At 44.1% G+C, this 21,935-nt stretch overlaps 1 protein-coding gene across 1 annotated transcript in view; it reads left to right on the top strand.

Annotated features, from left to right (window-relative positions):
- Positions 1–21,935, top strand: part of AGMO (alkylglycerol monooxygenase) — a 314,856-nt gene that overhangs the window by 144,475 nt on the left and 148,446 nt on the right. The window contains exons 6-7 of the mRNA XM_073629523.1: positions 3,992–4,058; positions 11,607–11,672. Coding sequence (XP_073485624.1) covers positions 3,992–4,058; positions 11,607–11,672 — 133 coding nt within the window. The remainder of the gene's footprint in view (positions 1–3,991; positions 4,059–11,606; positions 11,673–21,935) is intronic.

Here is a 21,935-nt window from a genome sequence, read left to right on the forward strand (position 1 = left end):
ATATATATATATATATATATATATATATATATATATATATATACACAGTGTCTCACAAAAGTGAGTACACCCCTCACATTTTTGTAAATATTTTATTCTATCTTTTCATGTGACAACACTGAAGAAATGACACTTTGCTACAATGTAAAGTAGTGAGTGTACAGCTTGTATAACAGTGTAAATTTGCTGTCCTCTCAAAATAACTCAACACACAGCCATTAATGTCTAAACCGCTGGCAACAAAAGTGAGTACACCCCTAAGTGAAAATGTCCAAATTGGGCCAAAGTGTCAATATTTTGTGTGGCCACCATTATTTTCCAGCACTGCCTTAACCCTCTTGGGCATGGAGATCACCAGAGCTTCACAGGTTGTCACTGGAGTCCTCTTCCACTCCTCCATGATGACATCACAGAGCTGGTGGATGTTAGAGACCTTGCGCTCCTCCATCTTCCATTTGAGGATGTCCTACAGATGTTCAATAGGGTTTAGGTCTGGAGACATGCTTGGCCAGTCCATCACCTTTACCCTCAGCTTCTTTAGCAAGGCAGTGGTCCTCTTGGAGGTGTGTTTGGGGTCATTATCATGTTGGAATACTGCCCTGCGGCCCAGTCTCTGAAGAGAGGGGATCATGCTCTGCTTCAGTATGTCACAGTACATGTTGGCATTCATGGTTCCCTCAATGATCTGTAGCTTCCCAGTGCCGGCAGCACTCATGCAGCCCCAGACCATGACACTCCCACCACCATGCTTGACTGTAGACAAGACACACTTGTCTTTATACTCCTCACCTGGTTGCCGCCACACATGCCTGACACCATCTGAACCAAATAAGTTTATCTTGGTCTCATCAGACCACAGGACATGGTTCCAGTAATCCATGTCCTTAGTCTGCTTGTCTTCAGCAAACTGTTTGCGGACTTTCTTGTGCATCATCTTTAGAAGAGGCTTCCTTCTGGGACGACAGCCATGCAGACCAATTTGATGCAGTGTGCGGCGTATGGTCTGAGCACTGACAGGCTGACCCCCCACCCCTTCAACCTCTGCAGCAATGCTGGCAGCACTCATACGTCTATTTCCCAAAGACAACCTCTGGATATGACGCTGAGCACGTGCACTCAACTTCTTTGGTCGACCATGGCGAGGCCTATTCTGAGTGGATCCTGTCCTGTTAAACCGCTGTATGGTCTTGGCCACCGTGCTGCAGCTCAGTTTCAGAGTGTTAGCAATCTTCTAATAGCCTAGGCCATCTTTATGTAGAGCAACAATTCTTTTTGTCTGATCCTCAGAGAGTTCTTTGCCATGAGGTGCCATGTTGAACTTCCAGTGACCTGTATGGGAGAGTGAGAGCGATAACACCAAATTTAACACACCTACTCCCCATTCACACCTGAGACCTTGTAACACTAACAAGTCACATGACACTGGGGAGGGAAAATGACTAATTGGGCCCAATTTGGACATTTTCACTTAGGGGTGTACTCACTTTTGTTACCAGCGGTTTAGACATTAATGGCTGTGTGTTGAGTTATTTTGAGGGAACAGCAAATTTACACTGTTATACAAGCTGTACACTCACTACTTTACATTGTAGCAAAGTGTCATTTCTTCAGTGTTGTCACATGAAAAGATAGAAGAAAATATTTACAAAAATGTGAGGTGTGTACTCACTTTTGTGAGATACTGTGTGTAATATTAATATATATATATATATATATATATATATATATAAAATAAATATATAAGTACATTTATCAACAATGTCCCATTTTCCTATGTATGGTGACTTTTGGGACATGCTGTATTTTCACTTTGTTTTCCTAAATAAAAATCACAGTTTGGTGGAATTTATTTATAAAATATCAAATTGAGCTGTTAGTGTCCCTAACATGTTTTGTCTAATAATAAAGTTATCTAAAAAATTTATCGCGCGTCAACAAAGTTGTGAAATGTAGCAGAAAATCCTCTTTGGTGTTGCCATCCCTCCGGCTTCTTGCAGTCTCCCCCCTTCAGAGCTCCGTATTATCCTAACATGGCCGACTCGCTGAGAGTGTTTCATTTCCAATCCCCAAATATTTTCCTTTTTCACCATAGCGTGGAAATTTGGCAAACTGCACGCTATATGCTCACTGAAGTGTGAAACTGCCTCATCACGTAGAAAAACAGTTGGCGTTCAATAATCAGTATTTATCTCCAGCATTGCAGAGCGCAGGGAGAGGACCATTAATCCATGTTTGTTCCTCCAGCTAACTATGCCCCCAACGGAGGCCTTACTGAGCAAACATGGCGGCCATTGTCCATCTGTGTAAATAAGTGGAAATGTCGGATTGTGAGGGCCTTTTAAATATATCAGGATATTCTTATTTATTATAGAAGCGCATTTGTGAGGTCAGGCACTGATGTTGGATGAGAAGGCCTGGCTCGCAGTCTCCGCTCTAATTCATCCCAAAGGTGTTCTGTTGGGTTGAGATCAGGCCAGTCAAGTTCCTCCACCCCAAACTCGCTCATCCATGTCTTTATGGACCTTGCTTTGTGCTCTGGTCCAAATCATTTGGTGGAGGGGGGATTATGGTGTGGGGGTTGTTTTTCAGGGGTTGGGGTTGGCCCCTTAGTTCCAGTGAAGGGAACACTTAAGGCGTCAGGATAGCAAGACATTTTGGATAATTTCATGCTCCCAACTTTGTGGGAACAGTTTGGGGATGACCCCTTCCTGTTCCAACATGACTGCGTACCAGTGCACAAAGCAAGGTCCATAAAGACATGGATGAGCGAGTTTGGGGTGGAGGAACTTGACTGGCCTGCACAGAGTCCTGACTTCAACCTGATAGAACACCTTTGGGGTGAATTAGAGCGGAGACTGAGAGCCAGGCCTTCTTGTCCAACATCAGTGCCTGACCTCACAAATGTGCTTCTGGAAGAATGGTCAAACATTCCCATAGACACACTCCTAAACCTTGTGGACGGCCTTCCCAGAAGAGTTGAAGCTGTTATAGCTGCCAAGGGTGGGCCAACTCAATATTTAACCCTACGGACTAAGACTGGGATGCCAACATAGGCTTGTACGCAGGGTGTGTCAGGTATGCCTGACACCCTAATTGAGATGCCTATTCCCCTGCTTCCTGACACCCCTCCCTTTCCCCCTGCAGTGCTGCTGGCTTTCCTCCTCTCCTGCCGGATGATACGGGGGGGATGTTTCAGGATGGAAAACGGGACTAGGGGGCCAGTAAATACTTCATTTCATTTCATCCTTTTCTGAATGAACACAGTGAGTGATCTGTACTGATCGCTCCTGTGTTCATTCTTAACCACTTCAGCCCCGGAAAATTTGGCTGCTGAATGACCAGGCCATTTTGCGATTCGGCAGTGTGACACTTTAACTGACAATTGCGCGGTCGTGCGACTCTGTATCCAAACAAAATTGACGTCCTTTTTTTCCCACAAATAGAGCTTTCTTTTGGTGGTATTTGATCACCTCTGTGGTTTTTCGTTTTTGTGCTATAAAGAAAAAAAGAGCGACAATTTTGAAAAAAACACACCATATTTTGTACTTTTTGCTATAATAAATATCCCCATTTTTTTTTTTTTTTAAAAGAAATTTTTTTCTCAGTTTAGGCCAATATGTATTCTTCTACATATTTTTGGTTATAAAAATCGCAATAAGCGTACATTGATTGGTTTGCGCAAAAGTTATCACGTCTCCACAATGGGGATAGATTTATGACATTTTCATTATTATTATTTTTTTTACTAGTAATGTCGGCAAGATAGATAGATAGATAGATAGAGAGATAGAGAGATAGAGAGATAGAGAGATAGATAGATAGATAGATAGATAGATAGATAGATAGATAGATAGATAGATAGATAGATAGATAGATAGATAGATAGATAGATAGATAGATAGATAGATAGATAGATAGATAGATAGATAGATATGGCGAGTGGTTAATTGTTACATTTTATGCTTAATTCACATTTTAATCTTCTCTACAGATAATAAATAATTTGGGTCCACTGGAACTGATCCTGAACACACCGAGCCACCACAGAGTCCATCACGGTAAGCTTCTCATTTCGGTATGTGAAGAGTCCAGTGACACCATGACAATCACCCTGCAAAGGCTTTCCCTGTGGAAGTATACAGGATGCTAAACCATGCATTTAAATTACCTAACAATGTAAAAAAAAATAAATAAATAAAATAAAAAAATAAATAAAATAAAATATTTGGGAAAGTGCTGCCTATAAACGCCACCAGTATGTACATAAAAGCTCTTATATTGGTCCTGAGGTTTAGTTATTTAACATTCATATATTTTTCATTGTGCACACTGTTATCTTTTAGGTAAAATGAGGATTAAAGGGAAACTATTAGTAATTAAAGATACAATCTGGTCAGTATTTAATTTAAAGCGGACCTTCAGTCATTTTTTCATCTTTTCATCTATTAAATCTTCTGCCCTTGTTGTTGTTTTAACTTTGGATAGTAAAACATTTTTTTTCTGCCAGTAAATACCTTATACAGCCCACTTCCTGTTTCCTGTCTGGTCATTATCCTAGGCTTATGACATCATGCACAGCTCTCTCTCTCACTCTCATGAGAGCTTACCAGGAATGGAGGGGGGGTGAGTCATAAGAGGGCCAATGAGAGCTGCAGAGCTGGAGGTGTGCCTCTGTGTGTCTGTGTAAATCCAGGAAGTGAACAGGCAGCAGCTTCAGCTGCCCACAGTTAAAATGGCTGCAGCCAGACTCAGTGGAGGGAGATTTCTGGAGCATGGGAGGGAATTCAAAGCGGAACCTGGGTGTCATGTGACTGGCCCCTGAAATGACATTGGTCTAAGCTGTAAAAATATCAATTCCTGGAATTCTTCTTATTGCCCCGTACACACGATCGGACTTTCCGCCAACAAAACCGTGGATTTTTTTCTGAAGGATGTTGGCTCAAACTTGTCTTGCATACACACGGTCACACAAATGTTGGCCCAAAATTCCGAACGTGGGAACGCGGTGACGTACAAGACGTACGACGAGCCGAGAAAAAGGAAGTTCAATAGCCAGTGCGGCTCCTTCTGCTTGATTCCGAGCATGCGTGGAACTTTGTGCTTTGGAATTGTGTACATACCATCGGAATTTCCAACAACAAAGTGAAGTTGGAGGAAAATTTGAGAACCTGCTCTCAAACATTTGTGGCCGGAAATTCCGACAGCAAATGTTCGATGGAGCGTACACACGGTCGGACTTTCCGACAACAAGCTCACATCGAACATTTCCTGTCGGAAAGTCCGACCGTGTGTACGCGGCATTAGGGCCCATTTACAGTTCACGTAGCGTGAACTCGCATTCACGATTTTTTGTGGGTGATTTTCATGCAATTCTGCGTCTGACGCGTAGGGCATCCCATTCACTTCAATGATGCGGGTTGCAGAGGCCAATATTGAGAAAGATCCCGGTATTTATACTAGTTGTAGGTAAAAATATTTTTTTTAATGAACATATAACTGGATTAAACGATTTTAAATCTGCCTGGTGTTCCGCTTCACCGGAAGGCATGGCAGGGAAGCCATATTTCAAATCTGTGTATAGTTCTGTGAGTGAGGAAGTCCGCCAATTACAGTAGCAAGGGCTTTGTCCAACGTTATGGAGCGCTGAAAAGAAATATGAATCTGGAGGCTGCCGACAATCACAGCAGGGGAGGTAATAATACATCACAAAATGCCTTGTATAGAAATGATATACGTAATATTAACAAAAGACGCATAGTGAAGAAATCTATAGCGTGTTTTCAGAGAGTTCGCCCGCGTTCTCACTTTGCATTTTGTAAATTTGCGCAAAATCGGTCCATGCATATGCAGTTTTTTTGCGACAAACACATAGAGCAGCAGTTCATTTGAATGGGCTGCCCTACGTGCAATAAAATCCCGGCAAGGAAGCTCATGCGTCTTTAAAATGTGTGTCTTTTTTTTTGCCGCATTTTGGGTGCCATTAACAATGAATGGCAACACAAGCGCAAGCTGTGTTTTTCCTCATAAACGTGCAACCAAATCAAGTGATTTTTCACACCTTTACAAAATACAAAGCTTAACCGCTTGCCTACCGGGCACTTTCACCCCCTTCCTGCCCAGGACAATTTTCAGCTTTCAGCGCTGTCACACTTTGAATGACAATTGCGCGGTCATACAACACTGTGCCCATATTACATTTTTACCATTTTGTTTTGAGACATATAGAGCTTTCTTTTGGTGGTATTTAATCACCACTGGGGTTTTTATTTTTTGCTAAACAAATGAAAAAATACGGAAAATTTGGAAAAAAACAAAAAACCTTTTCTTATTTTCTGTTATAAAATTTTGCAAATAAGTAATTTTTCCCCATCGCTAATGTGCGCTGACGAGGCTGCACTGATAAGCATCACTAATGGGCACTGATAGGTGGCACTAATTGGAACTGATAGGCAGCACTGATGTGGAGGCACTGTTGGGCAGCACCGATGGGCATCACTGATGAGGAGGCACTGATAGGCAGCACTGATGGGCACTGATAGGCGGCACTAATGGGAACCGATGGGCAGCACTGATGGGCAGCACTGATGGGCACTGTTGGCAGCACTGATGAGGAGGCACTGATGGGCACTGATAGGCAGCACAATGGGAACTGATAGGCAGCACTGATGTGGAGGCACTGATGGGCAGCACTGATCGGCAGCCCTGATAGGCAGCACTGATGGGCAGCACTGATTGGCAGCATTGATGGGTACTGATAGGCAGCACTAATGGGTAGCACTGATGAGCAGCATTGATGGCACTGATGGGCATTGATAGGCTGCACTGATGGGCAACACTGATGGGCAGCATTGATGGGTACTGATAGGCAGCACTAATGGGTAGCACTGATGAGCAGCATTGATGGCACTGATGGGCATTGATAGGCTGCACTGATGGGCAACACTGATGGGCAGCATTGATGGGTACTGATAGGCAGCACTAATGGGTAGCACTGATGAGCAGCATTGATGGCACTGATGGGCATTGATAGGCTGCACTGATGGGCAGCATTGATGGCACTGATGGGGCTGCACTGACAATCAGAGCCCTGATTATCTGTGGGCACGTCCTCTATCAGTATGGCCGGTTACCAGCTCTCCTCTCCCCACGCTGTGACAGCAGGCGAGGTGAGGAATGCCGATAACCGGCAATTCTGTTTAAGCTGTGATCAGCTGTGATTGGCGTGCGAGGTGCGTGGTTCTGGGAGGATGTCCTGGAACAACAGAGCCGCGCTATAGCCATCTTTCAGCTAGGGCACGGTTAGGAAGCTTTGAAAAAAAAAAAACCCTGGAAGCTGATTGGTTTCTTTGCACAGCTGCACCAAATGTTGCACCCTCCAGTTTTAGTAGATCTCCTCCTATGGGTAAGTCATGCCTACCATTTATCCCTCTGCCCTATCAAAGCACTGATGTTGGCTACTGAGGCACTCTCATTGGAAGGGCATTGAGGGGTGGGTGGAGTTTCCTTTCAAAGTCAGGGAAGTCAAGCTTTTAGTAACAAAGGAACTCACAGAGGGTGTTGTAGCTAATAATGGTAAAAGTTGCCTGATGTGTGCCTTAAAGTGCCTAATGGCTTTTACATTGAAAACCTGACTGAAGCCAAACGTCTTTAATTTTTTTAGCATTGGAAAGTGTAGGTTAAATAAAATTTGGATAGTGCAGGCCTTTAGTGGCCAACCTGCAGCCTTTTGGTATATGATGTGTGACCCTCGTTGGACCTGAGCAGTCAGTACTGGGAACATTGATTAGGGTAATGGCATAGATCTCTACTAGCCTCATGTAACATCTTCCCAATTTGGTATTGTCGTCTACAGCATCTCCCCAGCCAGAAATGTAGCATGTCCTCACTCTCAGGGTCTATCTAGGACTGAACTAACTAGCATTAAACAGGAGGGCCGCACATAATGCTCAATATATACAGTTGTGCTCATAAGTTTACATACCCTGGCAGAATTTATGATTTCTTGGCCATTTTTCACAGAATATGAATGATAACACAAAAACTTTTCTTTCACTCTTTGTTAGTGTTTGGCTGAAGACATTTATTATCAATCAACTGTGTTTACTCTTTTTAACCACTTACCCACTGGGCACTTAATCCCCCTTCCTAACCAGACCAATTTTCAGCTTTCAGTGCTCTCACATTTTGAATGACAATTACTCAGTCATGCAACACTGTATCTATATAATTTTTTTGGCCTTTTTTCACACAAATAGAGTTTTCTTTTGATGGTATTTGATCACCTCTGGGTTGTTTTTTTTTTTGCGCTATAAAAGAGAAAAGACCGAAAATTCTGTAAAAAAAAATGCCTTTTTCTTAGTTTCTGTTATAAAATTTTGCAAATTTGTAATTTTTCTTCATAAATTTTGGCCAAAAATTATACTGCTACATATCTTTGGTGTATATTATTTGGTCTGTGTGAAACTTATAGAGTCCACAAGCTATGGTGCCAATCTCTGAAAATTGATCACACCTGATGTACTGACGGCCTATCTCATTTCTTGAGACCCTAACAAGCCAGGAAAGTAAAAATACCCCCCAAATGACCCCCTTTTGGAAAGTAGACATTCCAAGGTATTTAGTAAGAGGCATGGTGAGTTTTTTAAAGTTGTAATTTTTTCCCACAATTCTTTGCAAAATCAAGATTTTTTTTTTTCTTTTTTTCACAAAATTGTTATATTAGCAGGTTATTTCTCACACACAGCATATGCATAGCACAAATTACACCCCAAAACACATTCTACTACTCCTCCCGAGTACAGCGATACCACAATGTGGGAGATTTTGTCACAGCGTTGCCACATACAGAGGCCCAACATGCAGGGAGTACCATCAGGTGTTCTAGGGGCATAAGTTTCAAATCTAATTTGACTACTTATTACACTTTTGTGAGGCACTCTAGTGGCATGGATGAGAACTGATGTGGCATGGATGAGCATGAATGGGGATGGATGAGCCGTAGATGGGGATGGCTGAGTATGGATGGGATGACTGAGCATGAATGAGTATGGCTGAGTACGGCCGAGTACGGCTGGGTATGACTGAGTACAGCTGGGTACTGCTGGGTATGGATGGGATGGCTTGGTACAGCTGGGTATGGATGGGATGGCTGGGTACGGCTGAGTATGGCTGAGCATGACTGGGTATGGCTGAGTATGGCTGGGTATGGCTGTGTATTGCTGAGTATGGCTGAGTATGGATGGGGGTGGATGGGATGGCTGAGCATAGATGGATGGATGAGTATTGCTGAGTATGGATGGATCGATGAGCATGGATGATTATTGCTGATTAGGGATGGATGGATGAGCATGGATGAGTATTGCTGATTGGGGATGGATGGATGAGCATGGATGAATGGATGAGGCTGCAATGGGCACAAATCAGCGCTGTGGGCTCTACAGATCCAGCCCACAGTGCTGCAGCACCCGATCTCTCCCCTCGCACTGTACCGATCGGTACAGAGAGAGGAACCGGACATGACGCTGGTTTGTTTACAAGTGATTGCTTCGTCATTTGACGGAGCGATCACATGGTAAACGGCAGCTGTCAGCGACCATTTACCGTAATCCGTGATGCCCGGAGGACCCGTTGGTCACAGATTTTCCCAGGTGCGCGCCCCTCCCAGAGTTATCGAGCCGCACTGTAGCCGTCATTCAGCTATGGTGCGGTCATTAAGTGGCTAAGTCATAATGGCAACAGAAACTACCCAAATGACCCTGATCAAAAGTTTACATACCCTGGTGATTTTGGCTTGATAACTTGCACACATGTTGACACAAAGGGGTTTGAATGGATATTAAAGGTAACCATCCTCATCTGTGATCTGTTTGCTTCTAATTAGTGTGTGTGTATAAAAGGTCAATGAGTTTCTGGACTCTTGACAGAGACTTGCATCTTTCATCCAGTGCTGCACTGATGTTTCTGGATTCTGAGTCATGGGGAAAGCAAAAGAATTGTCAAAGGATCTGCGGGAAAAGGTAGTTGAACTGTATAAAACAGGAAAGGGATATAAAAAGATATCCAAGGAATTGAGAATGCCAATCAGCAGTGTTCAAACTCAAATCAAGAAGTAGAAAATGAGGGGTTCTGTTGAAACCAAACCACGGTCAGGTAGACCAACTAAAATTTCAGCCACAACTGCCAGGAAAATTGTTCGGGATGCAAAGAAAAACCCACAAATAACTTCAGGTGAAATACAGGACTCTCTGAAAACATGTGGTGTGGCTGTTTCAAGATGCACAGTAAGGAGGCACTTGAAGAAAGATGGGCTGCATGGTTGCCAGAAGAAAGCCATTACTACACAAATGCCACAAAGTATCCCACTTATAATATGCCAAACAACACAGAGACAAGCCTCAAACCTTCTGCTACAAAGTCATTTGGAGTGATGAGACCAAAATTGAGCTTTTTTGGCCACAACCATAAACACTACATTTCGAGAGGAGTCAACAAGGCCTATGAAGAAAGGTACACCATTCCTACTGTGAAACACGGAGGTGAATCGCTGATGTTTTGGGGATGTGTGAGCTACACAGGAAATTTGGTCAAAATTGATCAAAAAATACTGGAGAAACATTTGCATTCATCAGCCAGGAAGCTGCGCATGGGACGTACTTGGACAGTCTAACATGACAATGATCCAAAACACAAGGCCAAGTCGACCTGTCATTGGCTACAGCAGAATAAAGTGAAGGTTCTGGAGTGGCCATCTCAGTCTCCTGACCTCAATATCAATGAGCCACTCTGGGGAGATCTCAAATGTGCAGTTCATGCAAGAACAGCCCAAGAATTTACAGGAACTGGAGGCTTTTTGCCAAGAGGAATGGGCAGCTTTACCATCTGAGAAGATAAAGAGACTCATCCACAAGTACCACAAAAGACACCTCAGCTGCCATTGATGTTAAAGGGGGAAATAGACAGTATTAAGAACTGGGGTATGTAAACTTTTGATCAGGGTCATTTGGGTAGTTTCTGTTGTGATTATGATTTATAAAGAGTAAACACAGTTGATTGATAATAAATGGCTTCAGCCAAACACTAACCATGAGTGAAAGAAAAGTTTTTGTGTTATCATTCATATTCTCTGAAAAATGGACAAGAAATCATAAATTCTGCCAGGGTATGTAAACTTATGAGCACAACTGTATATATTGAGCATTATGTGCGGCCCTCCTGTTTAATGCTAGTTAGTTCAGTCCTAGATAGACCCTCTCTGTTCCCTCCATGTTCCTTCTGTCAGTGTTAGTACTTCTCAGAGACAGGGCTTAGGAATGTCATTGTCTTCATACACTTCAAAGATTGAATAAACATTCTCTCTACTACAATTATCTGAAGTAAAATTGCGTTGTGTGTTTTGTTGAAGAGTTAAGTTGCCTGAGGATTGTGCCAAGTCAGCAGGTGATCATACTGTCCGGAAAGACTGGGTCTAAGGAGATACATACAGTATGTCAATCCATAATGCGGCATTTGAAACAGAAAATTTGCTAAACCATACTCCAGGCTTGTTTCCATTGGCTAACCGTTACTGCCATAAGCTGATTAACTTTCTGTTTATACATATTTTGCAGGCAGAAATCCCTACTGCATCGATTCAAACTACGCGGGGACACTCATCATATGGGACAGGATGTTTGGTAAGTGTTCAGGGCATTACTAAATCCAGTGTATAAGGTGGGTGGTAGCACAAGACATAGGGAAGCTCCCTTGTTTTGAAAACTAGATGCCTGGCTATTATGCTGACTAGGGATGGGTGATCGGTTCGGCCTGAGCATGAGTTCGGGCCGAACATTTGCCGGGTGTTAGCCCTGACCAACACCCAGCAATGCACTGAGCGCTGCATAGTGCATTCTGCGCCCTGATTGGGCAAAGCTTTGCCTAATCAGGGCACAGTGTAAGGTGGTTGTTAAGGAGCGGGGCCAGGAAACCGGCCGTGGCATCCTTAACAACTGATGAGTCATCAGCTGTCAATGGGTTTTCCCGCTGACAGCTGAAAAAAAAAAGTGACGGTAAAAAAATCAAGAAAAAAAAAAAACGGCGTGGGTTCCCCCACAGAGGGAAACCCCATGCCAAAATACATTTTTTTTAAAACGCTGTGGTTTCCCCCAAAATCTGTCCCAGACCCTAATCTGAGCATGCATTCCGGCAGATCAGGAAAGGGGAGGAGACGAGCGAATGCCCCCCCCCCTCCCTGTACCATACCAGGCCACATGTCCTCAACATGGGGTTGTGGGTGCTTTGGGGTGGGGGGGGGCTCTGCCCCAACAACAAGGACCTCTTCCCGACAACCCTGGGTTGTGTTGTCAGGGTCTGCGGGCGGGGCGCTTATTGGAATCTGGAAGCCCCCTTTAACTGGACCTGGATCCCATTAGTTCAGCAGGGGTTCCAAAAACAGAGAGGACTCTTTAATTATCTTTGGGCACATGCACAGTAAACCCAAGGATTGTGGGTCCCAGTGATTAAATAAAGGTTTTCTGGGCCTCATTAGTTCAGCAGCAGGGGCCGGAGACCGAAAGGGGATTATTTACTCATTTTTGGGAGCAGGTGGAATAATCGTCCATGCTGCAGTTCCCAACAATCCCAACAGGTCCCAGCCTATTCTTCTATATTAATCCACCAGGCTGGAAAATTAATTTAATTGTTGAGTGGGGCTCCTGGCTGTATGAGGTGGGCCCTATCAAGCAGGCTGTATAGGGCTGGGCCGGCCCTACCTTGGGTCCCGGTGGGTCCTTTGGACCCAGGCGGCACTTTAAGAGGGGCAGTAAACAGGGGTGCACTGCCAGAGGACCTGAGGCTCCCTCCCTCTAGCATGCAGTGTCATCCTTGCATCATGCTCGGCTCCCCAACCTCGCTCCGCTCTCCAGCAGTGCAAGCCGTACTGCTGGGGAGCAGAGCGAGGCAGGGCTGGGGAGTGGGGGGGGGGGGGTGGAGCAGCTCTCCTGGCCCCCGGAACAGCACAGGCTTTAATAGCAGGAGCACCCGCCACCACTGCATTACTGCTGTCGCCGCATGTTACATCACTGAGCCGGGATCGGAGCTTAGTTGGTCAGTGGCGGTGAAGAGGAAGGGGGGGGGATTTTGTGGTGCTGCACAATTCATATATCTGGGAGCTGAGCTGATGTTTTTGGGGATGTCTCTTTGCTGGAGGAGGGATGTCTCTTTGCTGAATATATGAGGATGTCTCCTTGCTGGATTTGGCTGTCTCTTTACTATTTGGGGATGTCTTTTTGCTTTATGGAAATATCTCTTTGCTGGATGGGCGTAATTTTTTTTACATTACATTCTTGGACCCAGGCAACACAATGTCTTAGGTCAGCCCTGGCATAGGGCCCTATGATTTCTAATGGGGGCCCTGAGGGGAATGCAGCAATAAAATCCTGGCTGAGGTTTTAAAACTTTTCCTAACTTGATCAATGTCTTTTTATTGTCCCTCTTAGAAATATCTCCCCTCACCTCCTGTTCCTCACTTCCTGTCTAATAGACAGGAAGTGAGGAAAAATCTTGCAAATTGTCGATTTAAAGAGGAAGTAAACCCTGGTGGGTTTTACTTCCTCTTTATTTCCCTGCAAAGGTAAAGCATAATGGGCTACTATGCATCGCATAGTAGCCCATTATGTGTCACTTACCTGAAACCGAAGCCCACAATGTCACCATTGTCCCCACAAACAGGGAGCGTCCATCTTCGCCCCTCTTCCTTCCGGGGCCGCAAACTCCGGGTCTGTGACTGGTTGGAGTTGCGTGACGTCACTCCCACACATGGGAGCCGCCAGTCACGGTATGACCCCTATTAGAAATGGCACGATGTGCCCTTTCTAAAGTGTGCATGCGCCAATGACATCGGCGCATGCGCCGTAGTCATCGGCGCTTGTCTTTTTGTAAATATCTCCTGAACCGTGGAGGTTTAGGAGATCTTTCCAGCACCTACAGGTAAGCCTTAATATAGGGTACCTGTAGGTAAAAGTAGTTGTACAGGTTGTACAACCACTTTAAGGCACATGATAAGAAGATCGGAAGAAAAATGTCATATGGCGAACGATCTACAGATTTTCTGATCACTAGTATAGTGCTTTCGACAACGGATTCTGACTTTTGGGACGATAAAACCTGAAGGTGAAGGCTAGAAAAGTTTGATCGTAAGTGAACACAACATCCAATTTGTATTTAATTAGTACAGTTTTTGTCTGGAAAAAAATCGTAGGAGCAAGACCACACATGCCCAGAAACGAAAGAATACATTGCAAAAAAATGTAACACATTACATCACTTCCGAAGTTATATTCCCTCATGCAAGAATTTCCATAAATTGAGTAACCTCTTCATTTTCACTATGAGACTAGCATGCAAAAAAAAATATTATTCGTCCGATAATCTTATCGTGTGTACCAGGCTTTAGAAAGGTAAGTGGGACTGAGCACAGCACTTACAACATCAATGAGAAACCATAACATTGGTGATTTGCCTTTGAAAAAATGCAAATGTAACACAAGCCGTTTTATAAATTTCTTGCACGTTACTGTGTGCTGAATTCCTGATAGGTGGACACAATATGCAGCTAAATCCAAACAGAGAATTAATTTCTGCCCACAATTTGTATATTAACGTTCCCCGCCCAAGATACCCCTGCCAAGGACACATTAATAAACATTCTCCCCATGAGACACTTTACGTGGCTGCTGGCTTTCAATCCCGGCTGTCACTAATCTGAGTCGTCCTCAATCATGGGATCGCTATACCAAATGGATTGGCGGATGACCATAGGCACCGCATCCCTGATGTAGCACCCTGGAGTTTAGGCAGGGTTGCTCATAAATTTACCTGTCAGGAGTAGCTACCTTGGCTAATTGTTAGAGATCAATTGATTTCTACCTAAGTCTGGCATTGTTGCACTTCTCTCTTCTGCCGCTAGGTGGCCGGGTACCTGGTGGTATTAGATATGAGAAGGGCAAAGCAAGGTCAGATTATGGGTATATGAAGTGTCTCAGCCAATGGGCAGGGGTTTTCTTGAACCCCTTGGCCTGCTGGGAGAACCTATATATTTGGTTGGAGTCAGGTGATCTGTGTTCTGTTCCACCTGGACGGCTGTCTGGGTGGACGTGTTTTAGTATTGCCCGGGCTGCTAGGCCGGAGTTTGGGCCTATCCCGGGCACATCTGGCTGCCAGGCTGTCTGAGGGCCTATCCAGAAGCAAGTGAGCAGCACAGGGTTGGGAGTGGGGCTTGCAATCCAACCAGAAGTGATGGTTCTGCCGGCCGAAGAACCCGTCATGGTCGGGGGTAGAGGGGAAGCTGTCGCCACTAAGGGACCATCCAATTTATTACCAGGAACCACAGTGAGTAGCTGAAGCAAGTACCGGAGCAGTATTCTCACCAACCGGGAACGGTGAAGAATCTGGAAACTTCAGTGGGTATCAAGCCAGGGACCCAACCAGCGGAGGTGATGCTTGCAGAGCAGCCTTGTGTGTCAAGCCAGGGACCGAGCAGGTCAGTGGGGTGAAGCTTGAGAAGTATCTTGAGTCCCAAGCTAGGGACCTAGCAAAGAAGTGGGGGTGACGCTTGAGGAAGATGCTACAGTGAAGATTGGAGGAGCTCAAGGGATTCAGTGACAGTGAATCATCAAGTCTAGTGAGAGACCGGAAGCTCAGCGTATTGAAGAACTACAAGGAGTAATTGTAGTGGAAGTGAAGGAACTTTTACACTTTGTGTTAGGAACTGTTAAAGACTGTTGCCATCGGAGACAGCATTCCTACACATGCAGATGTGGCGTCTTGCTGGACGACTTTCCCTGCATGGCTGTCCTCCTGTTGAATTCTCGGCGTCCGCCAATTAATCTTGCAACTACCTAAGGGTGTCCTGGCCCTAACCCTCTCTCCCAAAAGTTCTGTTAAGGGAAATAAAATCTCTTTTGCATCAAGAAGTGTCTGGCGCCCAATAACTTTAACTACCTTGCACCCACTATGCCTCACAACTGACCATATTCGGAAGGTAGTCAGCTATTTCTGGCCCTGGAGGTTCTCATTAGAACAAAGGAGGCCTGGGACCTCGCTACATATATAATAGCAAAAAATAAATAATATTAGTGTTAGTCTTAGTCCCTCTAGGATTAATATTGTGCATATATGTAATGAATATGTCAACTCTGCCACATGCAGGCTGAAGGCCCCATTGGCGACCATAGGCACTGTATCCCTTATATTGCCAAAAATTGATATTATTCTTAGCCTTAAGACTCGTACACACAATCGGATTTTCCGCAGACAAAGCGTAAGACTTTTGTCCAAAGGGCGTGTGCTGGGAACTTGTCTTGCATACAAACGGTACACAATTGTCAGCCAACAAACACGAACGTAGTGGCATACTACGTGGAATTTCAGCTCTGGAGCGCCATCCTTTGGGCCCCTTCTGCTAATGTCGTGTTTGGAGACCATTGATTCCGAGCATGCGTGTTTGTACTTTGGACTTTTGTGTGATGGACTTGTGTACACACGATAAGAAAATCTGACGACAGACCGTTGTCCGCCAAAAATTTACTAGCCTGCTATTCAACATTTGTTGGCCAACAATTGTCTGATGGAGCATACTAATAGTCAGAATTTAGGCAAACAGTCTGTCATCACACAATTCCCTGCCGAAAATCCGATCGTGTGTACGAGGCTTTAGTCCCACTAAAATGAATATTGTGTATAGTTGCGATCAATATGTCAACTGTGTCACATGCAGACTAGAGACTCCATTGACCAAATAAACACCTCCAGCCTGCAGTTTTAATTTGTAGTGCCATCTTTTTAATACTAAAACTATCAGATACAGTTGTACTATTAAAAATAGTAAATCAGTTAAAAAAATAGAAAAAAAAATATATTTTTTAAAATTTTTGCACATTTGCAGCCTGTAAGAATTTTATTTTTTATTTGTTTATTATTCAGGCTTGCAAATGTTTTGGTACCCCAGCAAGGGGTGTTGGATTTTGGGTCCCCCTATTCCTGTACTGCCAGGCAACAAACATTTTCAACTCTTATTCAGAGGCAAAGGAAACAGTCCAGAACTCGTTTTTTTTGTTTTTGTTTTATTGGGGAAAACAAGTTGAATAGGGTATAAGATTTATGGGATGCCCGATTTGGCTTAAAGAACATTTATGAGGACAACTTCCTTCTCTATGTGATCCAGAAAGATGAATACACACTTGACTGTATTCCCTTTGAAACAGCAACAGCCTCTATGAACTTGACAAAGAAACCCCCCTTTATGGGAGTTTTGGGTCCACAGAGTGGAATTTTAGCGAAATCTTCACTGGCAGGAGCCAGGAGCCTTTATTAAAAATTACCAGCCTACCTGGCTGCTTAGCGAATTGTCCCAGGACAAGGGAATGGGTCACAGCTTGTTCGCACAGTCCCAGAAAAGCTTTCTCGGTATTACATCTGGCAACTCCAACCCTTTTTGGCCCAGGGGTTGAAGAGGTACTCTCACTGTCCCAGGAAATCCGGCTGCCTCAGAAGAGACACCTATTTAGGCCTCCTGCTGTACAGGTCCTTCTCTGCAAGCCAGGGTGTCTCCCAACCGAGACCATAGGATAGTAGAGATCCCCCTGTCCTTCTTCTTGCTTTCTCAGCTCTCAGCCTGGAGGCAGAGCCCCCCCCCCTCAACCCGGGGTCCCCTCCCAGGCCACACGACACAGCTTCCTCACTCCATCTTCCACGCCACAACCCTGCTGGCTCCACCATATTTAAGGGCTGGTCCAACCACCCTGCCAGGTCTTCTGCCTTGGTAATTGCCAGATTCTCTCAAGTATGCAGATCAGGACCTCCTGGCCTCCACACACTAGCTTCTAGAAGCTTCTCCAAGCTTCCAGAACCAGTTTGCGATACCAGAGGCTTGCCCTGTAGAGCTCCCCCAGCCTGACCTACAGTAACCCGACCCATTTAACAGACTCAAACAACTACCATGAGTAGCAAAAACAAATTTACCTACACTAGTCTATCACTAGAGGGTTGTACACAAATTAGTCATAGAGTTATTTTTAACTCACGCACGGGAACACTGCAGAATGTGGCCTGGGCATCTGGGCATCATTGATCTCTGGTTATGAAAGGGTTTCTAAAAATGAAACATTTCCAGAGAGGTACTCACTAGCATAAGAGTGTGGCTCAGTGGTTAGCAGATCTTCTGTGCAGCACTGGGGACCTCAGTTCAATTTTCGCCCATGACTCTTCTCTGTGCTTGCAATAGTTTCCTCCCATGCTTCAAAAACATGTTGGTAGGATAGTTGGCTCCTGTCCAAAATAGCCTGAGTATATGTGAGATAGGAACCCTAGACTGTAAGCTCCCTCAGGACAGGGACTGATATAAACATTCCATATGTAAAGCGCTGCGTGCATTGTCGACATATATGAAGTCCTATAATAAATAAAAGTCATGAATGATCTGCAAGTAGACGGGTTGCTAGTTTACAAACATTCCATTCTTTATTCAGTGGAGTTCTCCTTTAACCACTTGCTTACAGGGCACTTAAACCCCCCTCCTATCCAGACCAATTTTCAGCTTTCAGCACTGACGCACTTTGAATGACAATTGCGCGGTCATACAACACTGTACCCAAATGAAATTTTTTCACCACAAATAGAGCTTTCTTTTGGTGGTATTTGATCACCTCTGCGGTTTTTACTTTTTGTTAAAAAAATGTAAAAAACTGAATTAAAAAAAAAAATTTTTTTATTTTTTTATATTTTGGTTTAAAAAATTTAAAACGGGTAATTTTTCTCCTTCATTGATGTACGCTGATGAGGTGGCAGTGATGGGCACTGATCACTGCCACCTCATCAGCGTACATCAATACTTTTGGTAATATAGTGTGGGTGTGTATATATACAGTGGGGAGGGAAAGTATTCAGACCCCCTTAAATTTTTCACTCTTTGTTATATTGCAGCCATTTGCTAAAATCATTTAAGTTCATTTTTTTTCCTCATTAATGTACACAAAGCACCCCATATTGACAGAAAAACACAGAATTGTTGACAATTTTTTCAGATTTATTAAAAAAGAAAAACTGAAATATCACATGGTCCTAAGTATTTAGACCCTTTGCTGTGACACTCATATATTTAACTCAGGTGCTGTCCATTTCTCCTGATCATCCTTGAGATGGTTCTACACCTTCATTTGAGTCCAGCTGTGTTTGATTATACAGATTGGACTTGATTAGGAAAGCCACACACCTGTCTATATAAGACCTTACAGCTCACAGTGCATGTCAGAGCAAATGAGAATCATGAGGTCGAAAGAACTGCCTGAAGAGCTCAGAGACAGAATTGTGGCAAGGCACAGATCTGGCCAAGGTTACAAAAAAATTTCTGCTGCACTTAAGGTTCCTAAGAGCACAGTGGCCTCCATAATCCTTAAATGGAAGACGTTTGGGACGACCAGAACCCTTCCTAGAGCTGGCCGTCCGGCCAAACTGAGCTATCGGGGGAGAAGAGCCTTGGTGAGAGAGGTAAAGAAGAACCCAAAGATCACTGTGGCTGAGCTCCAGAGATGCAGTCGGGAGATGGGAGAAAGTTGTAGAAAGTCAACCATCACTGCAGCCCTCCACCAGTCGGGGCTTTATAGCAGAGTGGCCCGACGGAAGCCTCTCCTCAGTGCAAGACACATGAAAGCCCACATGGAGTTTGATAAAAAACACCTGAAGGACTCCAAGATGGTGAGAAATAAGATTCTTTGGTCTGATGAGACCAAGATAGAACTTTTTGGCCTTAATTCTAAGTGGTATGTGTGGAGAAAACCAGGCACTGCTCATCACCTGTCCAATACAGTCCCAACAGTGAAGCATGGTGGTGGCAGCATCATGCTGTGGGAGTGTTTTTCAGCTGCAGGGACAGGACGACTGGTTGCAATCGAGTGAAAGATGAATGTGGCCAAGTACAGAGATATCCTGGACGAAAACCTTCTCCAGAGTGCTCAGGACCTCAGACTGGGCCGAAGGTTTACCTTCCAACAAGACAATGACCCTAAGCACACAGCTAAAATAACGAAGGAGTGGCTTCACAACAACTCTGTGACTGTTCTTGAATGGCCCAGCCAGAGCCCTGACTTAAACCCAATTGAGCATCTCTGGAGAGACCTAAAAATGGCCGTCCACCAACGTTTACCATCCAACCTGACAGAACTGGAGAGGATCTGCAAGGAGGAATGGCAGAGGATCCCCAAATCCAGGTGTGAAAAACTTGTTGCATCTTTCCCAAAAAGACTCATGGCTGTATTAGATCAAAAGGGTGCTTCTACTAAATACTGAGCAAAGGGTCTGAATACTTAGGACCATGTGATATTTCAGTTTTTCTTTTTTAATAAATCTTCAAAAATGTCAACAATTCTGTGTTTTTCTGTCAATATGGGGTGCTGTGTGTACATTAATGAGGAAAAAAAATGAACTTAAATGATTTTAGCAAATGGCTGGAATATAACAAAGAGTGAAAAATGTAAGGGGGTCTGAATACTTTCCGTCCCCACTTTATATATATATATATATATATATATATACACACAGTATCTCACAACAGTTAGTACACCCCTCACATTTGTGTAAATATTTTATTATATTTTTTCATGTGACAACACTGAAGAAATAACACTTTGCTACAAGTATGTATGTAAGTACAGTATGTCACAGTACACGTTGGCATTCATGGTTCCCTCAATGATCTGTAGCTCCCCAGTGCCGGCAGCACTCATGCAGCCCCAGACCATGACACTCCCACCACCATGCTTGACTGTAGACAAGACACACTTGTCTTTGTACTCCTCACCTGGTTGCCGCCACACACGCTTGTCACCATCTGAACCAAATAAGTTTATCTTGGTCTCATCAGACCACAGGACATGGTTCCAGTAATCCATGTCCTTAGTCTGCTTGTCTTCAGCAAACTGTTTGCAGGCTTTCTTGTGCATCATCTTTAGAAGAGGCTTCCTTCTGGGACGACAGCCATGCAGACCAATTTGATGCAGTGTGCGGCGTATGGTCTGAGCACTGACAGGCTGACCCCCCCACCCCTTCAACCTCTGCAGCAATGCTGGCAGCACTCATACGTCTATTTCCCAAAGACAACCTCTGGATATGACGCTGAGCACGTGCACTCAACTTCTTTGGTTGACCATGGCGAGGCCTGTTCTGAGTGGAACCTGTCCTGTTAAACCTCTGTATGGTCTTGGCCACCGTGCTGCAGCTCAGTTTCAGGATCTTGGCAATCTTCTTATAGCCTAGGCCATCTTTATGTAGAGCAACAATTCTTTTTTCCAGATCCTCAGAGAGTTCTTTGTCATGAGATGTCATGTTGAACTTCCAGTAACCAGTATGAGAGAGTGAGAGCGATAACACCAAATTTAACACACCTGCTCCCCATTCACACCTGAGACTGTGTAACACTAACGAGTCACATGACACCGGGGAAGGAAAATAGCTAATTGGGCCCAATTTGGACATTTTCACTTAGGGGTGTACTCACTTTTGTTACCAGAGGTTTAGACATTAATGGTTGTGTGTTGAGTTATTTTGAGAGGACAGCAGATTTACACTGTTATACAAGCTGTACACTCACTACTTTACATTGTAGCAAAATGTCATTTCTTCAGTGTTGTCACATGAAAAGATAGAATAAAATTACAAAAATGTGAGGGGTGTACTCACTTTTGTGAGATATCATCGTCATTGTGACTTTGCCTTCTGGATTTGTCAGTGTTCTCCGAAATATTTAAATACACGGGAAAAGATTTATTTGCGTGCGGAACCGCGAGGCAGTATAAAGTACAACGCTCTGGTAAACATTTCAGTTTAAAGCAGCACAGGCACAACAGATCAGTGTAGCTTAATGAATAACATTATATGAAGCACACTCCCCGTAATTAATCACCAGCTGA

The sequence above is a fragment of the Aquarana catesbeiana genome, linkage group LG05 (assembly GCF_042186555.1).
Source record: "Aquarana catesbeiana isolate 2022-GZ linkage group LG05, ASM4218655v1, whole genome shotgun sequence".
Taxonomy (NCBI): Eukaryota; Metazoa; Chordata; class Amphibia; order Anura; family Ranidae; genus Aquarana; species Aquarana catesbeiana.